At 33.2% G+C, this 7595-nt stretch overlaps 2 protein-coding genes across 2 annotated transcripts; one reads left to right on the forward strand and one right to left on the reverse strand.

Annotated features, from left to right (window-relative positions):
• The first annotated feature begins 611 nt into the window (after positions 1-611).
• On the forward strand, positions 612-3410 carry LOC133195254 (uncharacterized). The gene is made up of 4 exons (XM_061331109.1): positions 612-709; positions 2022-2241; positions 2409-2519; positions 3013-3410. The coding sequence occupies exons 1-4, from the start codon at positions 614-616 to the stop codon at positions 3408-3410; spliced, it is 825 nt and encodes a 274-aa protein (XP_061187093.1). The 5' UTR covers positions 612-613.
• Positions 3411-5545: 2135 nt separating this feature from the next.
• LOC133195255 (uncharacterized) lies at positions 5546-6535 on the reverse strand. Its single transcript, XM_061331110.1, has one exon. It carries the CDS (start codon positions 6533-6535, stop codon positions 5546-5548), a length of 990 nt encoding a protein of 329 aa, XP_061187094.1.
• Between the last annotated feature and the right edge of the window lie 1060 nt (positions 6536-7595).

Below are 7595 nucleotides of genomic sequence, written 5' to 3' on the forward strand. Positions count from 1 at the left end.
GAATTTAATCCCTCAGTATGTATCATAATTGTATCCCGGGTCGCTACAGCGTTTCTTTCAAGCTCACAGAAACCTTTAAATTATCCGTGTTACAAAATGTACTTTTATATGTCCCTAAAGCTATTCGTCTTTGTAACAGTTACGAAAACAGATTAAGGATTTAAACTAGCATCCGCTCTTCTTAATTATTGTAAAACCTTTAATACCGTGGTCATTAAAAAAATTACTAGAGGGGGCTTATGGTAGTTTGGAAATGGTGTGGTGGCACTACTTGTGAAAAGAAGAAATAATCTTGTAAATAAGCGTAAAAAATCTTTGATAAGTGAGGTTTAACATAGATATTAGAATACCGGGCCAGTGGGACAGTTCCCCCTTTTCTTTTATAGGACGTTTGTTCACTGCCGAATAAGCGGAAATAATGAAGTAGAAAGTAAAACTTATTCAACATCGCCATAGCGTACGACCAATAGCAGTCCACTGACACATGGCGCGGGTTGTTACGGAATAATGTCTAATACTCCTACATGAATCGTGGAAAAATTATCAATGAAGACTTGCCGTGTATTTGTGGGAATAAAACATGACTTTCAAGCAAGAAATTAGTGTGGACGCTATGGAGTCTTGTTGTTGTCTAAACTTTAAAGAAGAGTTTAGATTGCGAAATTTGTCATTAAAACACAACAAAGCGAAATCTTTCGTGACTTCTCAGGTATGTAAGTTTAAAAATTATGTCTTACTTTGATAATCTTTATAATCCTGATATCAAACTGTTCGAATTCTCTGATTACTCTATTCCAGCTTGGTTTTATTTTGTCCCTATTTCTTGCAGTTACTGAGTATGTTTTAAGTGATATTTGTAACATTTATAATATTTTTAATGTAAATCATAAAATAAATGTTGAGTTTACAAGCAATATAACTTTCCTAAGTAAATATTTATTCTGTAATTTTTATAATGTTTCATATAGGAAATTTCATACTGCTTTGGATATATTTTAAATTCTATACAACTTGTAACCGACTTTGTTTGGAGTAGACAAGTGTTAACTCTCTCCCATTCTTTTTCTTCTACCTTCGACTTATCCATCATTCTCTTCTGCCTATTTCTTTTTTTTTTTCATTTCGCCCCCCCCCCTCTCCCCCGATTCTACCTCCACTGGCCCCTGATGACTCCAGGTTCAATACGTTTTCCGTTCAGTCAGTAATAGCAATGGAAACTGACCACAAAACCGGGCATATTGTGACGATAGATTTGAAAAAAAGGAAATGAAAGATATTTTTCTTTAGTTTTTATTTCTTGTCATCTAAAAAAAAAAAAAAAAAAAAAGAGAGAGAGAGAGAGAGAGAGAGAGAGAGAGTAGATATCCATACCTCAGATGTTTGTGGTTCAAACTACTCTTTTCTGTTTTCTCACTATAACATTGTTCATCCCCAACCCCTTTCATCGTGTATCAGATTTCTCTCTAATACTCTACTCATGCCTACAGGTACACTTTTTTTTAAATCATAATCATCATATATAAGGTTGAATGTGTTGTTAAAAAATTAAACATTTCAAAAATAACTTCAAATTCGTTGTCTGTCAGGGGGTAAAAATAAGTCGACTCAATATGCTCTCAAAGACGGCTTAATTTGTTATAATATTGTATCTTCTTTTAAAACATTCCAATTAAGCATTCTAAGAGCAATATTGTAAAACTTATGATTTGCATAATATTTTCTGGCCCCAAGACCATAAACTGAGAACAGACTTAAGTCAAAATTTCAAACTATTATAAACTTTTGAAATAATTTTGATATTGAAACAAAATTTTCATCATGTATTTGAATTGAAATATTACACAAAATTGCAAATTTTTAAACAAATACATTAAATAAAACTCAAGATATTAAAAATCAAAATTTTGACTAAAGTCTGTTCTCATGCAGTTTATGGTCTTGGGGCCAGATTTAAAAATTCAAGCCAATTCTACTACATTAATTAATTGCACAATATTTTATTCTCTCGATTTTCTTTTTAGTGTGGACCAAGGTATTTCTACCCAGTATGGACGACATTTTGGGCACTTTATCATCTGTTGAACCTTCTCCTCATGCCTTACTATTCTACAGAATGGCCAAATACCCTAGCTTGGCCTTTGTATTTGACGAACTTGGGATACGCTGTCCTGGGAATTTTTTCAATTTCTGACTGTATTTTCACTATTTATGTGCATATAAAACGACCGGATATTTTGTCTGGTGAGTACTATTATTAATATCAAACTGGCCATTTGCAGTTATTTTCCATAGCCGTTATAATCTTTTTTTTAAATCTCTGATAAAAGTGTATATTTGTATACAGAAAAAAAATCCCAGGAACAAATCTTGTTTGAAGTCATATACATAAGCCACTTTTAACATTTCAGGGAGTGCGAGTGAATCTCCATGGTATCTCCAGTTTGTGTGGTGTCTATATAATATCAACAATGTGGTGGCTCTTACAATATCCGTGTCATATTATGGCCTCCTAACTGTCAGTAAGTCATAACCCTATTGCACAATACATAGTAGTGATAGTACAGTAGAACTTGCTTTAAAGAAAATCTGTTATTAAGAATTCTTGTTGTAAGGAATTCTAATCTTATGCACGTTCACTGGAAAATTATAATTTCAAACAGTTTTTTATTTAAGTATAAGGAAGTTCGACTATAAGGGAATAAACTACAGAGTCACCAAATCATTTGATTGCGATTTGAAATACTTAACTTTTCTCTAGTTGAAATTAATGGAAATGCAAAATCGTGAAGTGTATCCATGTACATGTACATGTACACTGCTGCATAAAAAATAATATCATGAATATGGAATTCTTTTATTATACTTTTTTTTCTAATAATTGAAAATGTGTGCTCGTAAACATGTACTTTGGTATCAATGTATTTGATAGCTGCTCTTGCAAAAGTTTCTTTTATTTAAAGCATTTCCATTTTAGAAAAAAAAAAAATGTTTGTTGATATTTTTACTCCACAGGTTTTGATCCACCAAGCATTATCACCCACATGATAAACGCTTTCTTCACATTTGCCAACATCTTAGTATGTGCCAAACCGACAAAACTCTTGCATGCCTACCAACCTCTACTCTTTTCTGCAGCATATCTCATTCTCTCCCTCATTTATTACGCCGCGGGGGGATCGGCGATCTACTCCGTGCTAGATTGGAACAATTTGTCAGTGGCTCTACCGACAGGTTTGATTGTGGCATTCGTGTTGGGATTATTGGTGCATCTTTTTGTGTTCGTGTTGTTTAAAATTCGTGTGCTTTTTCATAAGAGACTTTGCAGTCAGACAAAAGTTGACACAATTCAAGTGTGTATTGTTGAAAAGGAGAAATATGCGGTGGAAAGTCCTAAAAAAGTGGGGCCTTAATATACATATTAAATATGTATCATTTAGATTACTACCTCTTGTATTTTATTTATATCTGTTATGTTTCTCATCAATCCATTGTCAGTTATATTCAGGGATAATAAAAGATTTTTTAAAAATTGAGACTTATACAATAAAAATAATTATAACCTGTAGCCATACTTGAACGTGACCTATTAGTTTCACAAAAATCCCGTGTCTTTCTTGATAGATTTTCCCTACATAACGTAATATTCTGATATGCTACATATCATGTTGGGTTTGTTTTCTTTCTCGGTGCCATTAGATTTATATCTAATATATTGTCTGATTTTTTATGGAATGAGTTGTAGGATTTCCAAACTTAAACTAATAATCAACATATTGTCCCCGGCGATAATATGACTGTGCCTATCCTCACTGCACACATTGTCGCTCTACATTAAGATTTGTTTAAGTTTTTTTTTAAATAATAGGCGTGTAATTCACACAGAATTGTCATATAGGCATATTTCATGAAGTGCGATATAACGCAATAGCCTGAGTTTTTCTGTGTATATTGATATGCGTGAGTTTACACAAAAATGACATTTAAAATCGAAAATAACATTTTCAGTTTTCGTGAGATAGGATGTTCACGAAATGAATAAAAAAAAAAACTCTTATGAAGCAATTTTAATAAAATGCTATATTTAAAATATAAGTAATGTATTCTAATTAGCAAGAATGCTGTAATAAATTTATTGATTTGATCAAATAAAATGATTTATATGAATTCATGTAAAATACCATCAATATATTTCTCTCTAATTCTCTCCGACCACAGTAAAATATTCTTCAAACCATAATTTTGGCGACAACCGAGAGCTAATTCAGAGGCATGTAGGGGACCGGTAGGTTAATTTACAAGACCTTTAACAGATGGGTTTATACTTCACCCACAAAACCGCATTTCAAATAATTGTGAATCTTTTGTTTATGCAAGTGTTGCTCCGTTTCATGCCTTTTGTGTGCGTCTGTGCATGTTCTTCTTGATGTAAATCTGTATCTCATGTGACCTGTATATATCCCCCCCCCCCCCAAAAAAAAAAGCGAGAGACAAAACTCCGTGACCACAAATCAAAACTTAATCTGTTGTATGTGTCGTTGGTCTTCGATGATTTCATTCATGATGGCTTAAAAAAAGATAGGTTAAAAGTCTTAACCCAGAAACATGTTAACATGATAACTAAGATTACTCAAATCTTATCTTAACCTCGACAGGCTGTCAAGTCTCCTCCAATTGTTTCTTTGCATTATTTGTGTTTGCAATGCACTCAAACAATCTTCTGACACGTGCAAGAGCGTCAGGATTTTTTCTGCTCTATTCATCTCCAAAGTGTCCGCGGATACCATTTTGATTTATTTGAAAAACTTTATCTTCATCATATCGATTATGATTCTGATGAATGAAACTAATCAGCGGCTGTTTTGCAACTCCCTGAAGTATAAAGACATTTCATAGAGGGAGTATTAGTTTCAAGTGCATTTTATTTCTTTTTATTCATAACAAATTGATTTCAAAAATATAGTCAAACAAATACTACGAAGATCATGCAATAATATTTGAATGCAAAATAAATGCATTTAATCACTTTGGCTAAGTGATTCTTGATTGTCAAATTGAACAGGAAAGCAGTGCAATAAATCACGTTTGCAATGCAAACATGCACATGTTACAAAAGCTATTGCTTTAATCTAACATTGAATGAATCTTGGACAAATGAGATCAATTAAAATAAATTAAGATGATAACCATTCTTTAAAAAAAAAATTGCCTCTGGACAAATGCAGCAATTTTCCAAATTATCAAAAAGTAAATATAATTAATTTGTGTATATCTAAGATGAAAAAGGTGAAGATAGCGAACATTGATCAATCTAAATAAAACTACAAACAATAAAATATGACACGAAAGTTGTATATCACATTGTGATTTAAAGTAATTACATGTATGAAGGACAATTACCGACATTTTCTGTTAAAAAAGCGTAAGGATTTTATAGAGTAAGGATAAGGCTCGAACGTTTGATGCTTTCATTTTCAAACGTTGGTGAACCTTTAACTAGCTTGCATTAGCGTAATCAAATAACAACCTTCTCCCTTTATCTATTATATTACGAAAACGCTGACGAAGCAAGAGGTTTGTTTCCGAAATAACAACATCTCTGACATTTGACCTTAGAACAGAAGAAATATATAAATGGATTAGCAGTGACTTTTATGGAACTGAAGAAAAAAGTCACATTAAAAAGTAAAGGTCCATCTACCTTAAATGAAAATGTACAGAACAGTTCAAGAAATTTCAAAATATCGATCACGAGAGAAGGTCCATTGGCGATAAAATAATTAATCAAAATGACGTAAATTGATTTCGTCATTCTAGACGTTACGCGATCGATTTGTACATTTGTACTGAGATGTGTCGCACGTAAACGTTTTATTTTACTGCGATGAATAACGATCAACAAAATTAAAGTTACCACCCAAAATGGAATACCCAATGCACCGAAGAAAGGCAGAATACAATTTGCGTTCATCTCTTTACATATTAGTTGAATAAGTATGACAAGAGTGCAAATATTAAATACCCCGGTTATAAAAAGGCAAAGAAACGATTTTACAAATATTCTTTTTGGTGTTTGAAATCTAGCATACTTGATTGGATTCTTCATTAAAGAATATCTTTCAATAGCAAACAGCACCATATTCTCATTGGACCATATAACAGTTGTCGCCATTGCAAGTAGAATATTTCGGTCCACAATTTCAAATATTTCTGAAAACGTGACTGTGCTTATTGGTTTTGTATTAAGATCCACCGAAGCAGCCATCATGGAAATTGATGCACTGATGTCACTTAGAGCTAAGACGAAAATGCAAGCAAAAGTAGTGGTATGGTAGGATCTCTTTCGGATGATCTGGAAACAAAGAAAGCAATTTGCCGCTGTTCCTACTGCAAGGTTTACCATTGTGAGAACAAAGGTCCCACATAGGTACCATGGCTTGTCCTGACATACGGATAACCTACATTTCAACGAAGGTGTAAGGTCTTCCTCATTTCCAGTTGTTGTGATATGTAAATTTGATGTGATTGTAATGTTCATTGGTCTGAAAAAAAGGATAAGTGTACTTCATATTTAGATGCAAGCATATATATTACAAAATGATTAATTGATTGATTGTTTGTTGTTTTACGTCCCGTTCGAGAATTTTTCACTCATATAGAAACGTCACCGTATACCGGTGAAGGGCTTCAAATTTAGACCTTTACTCGACACTCAGGACCATTAAGCAGTGAAGGTTCTTTATCGTGCCAACGCCTACCGTGACACGGGGCCTCGGTTTTAAAGGTCTCAACCGAATGGCACGCAACTTTCACTTCAAAGTGCCGAGCGCTTGGCGAAGGAACAGTTGCTACCTATTTTTATCGAGTTAGGTCAGTTGCGGCCGTGATGCGAACACGACCTTCCAATCGAGGAGCAGGCGCTCTACCGACTGAGCTACCGTGACGGTTATTACAAATTGAGAGTTGAAAATAAAAACTGGTTTTAATGGAAGAGGAATATTTTTACTCTGCAGTATCCTTATGAGGTCATTTATATAAGTTTTGTGGATCACCATTATAATATTCAAAAAGAAAAAAGAAAACAAAATCAACGATGTAAAGGGGTGTTCAAATGATATAAGAGGTTCTTTGGTCATCATGATCAGTTTGAGTAATTCTAAACTTAGCTGAACAGTCGATCAGAATAACATACAGGTTATTCTGATGTACGAAGGGGCTAATATTCCCTGAGTGAGAGTTCAACCGCCGGCTTGATTGAAAATGTATCTTCTTAAACAGTTAAATAGCTAATTAGCATTGCTTCATGGAAAATTATTATCTCTCAGTTCAAAAGAAATATCTAAGATTAAAACCACTTTAACATTTATTGTTTTGTTAAGACATCCTCCTACGTACATAAAGAAAACATGTTGTAACATCAATACAACCCAAAGGAGTTCATAATATTTTTTTCTCTTTCGCAAAGGTACAATTTTCTGCAGAAATTAGACATTTTGGAATATTCAAAAACAGTGTTTTTGTCAATATAATGCATCTCATTTCTACATTGTTTATCTTATTTAGAAAGCATTATGTATTACATTGTTTATTAGCAGGAC

Source organism: Saccostrea echinata, unplaced genomic scaffold (genome assembly GCF_033153115.1).
Source record: "Saccostrea echinata isolate AGI-Se365-2 ecotype Australia unplaced genomic scaffold, CSIRO_AGI_Sech_v1 ptg000029l, whole genome shotgun sequence".
In the NCBI taxonomy this organism is placed as follows: domain Eukaryota; kingdom Metazoa; phylum Mollusca; class Bivalvia; order Ostreida; family Ostreidae; genus Saccostrea; species Saccostrea echinata.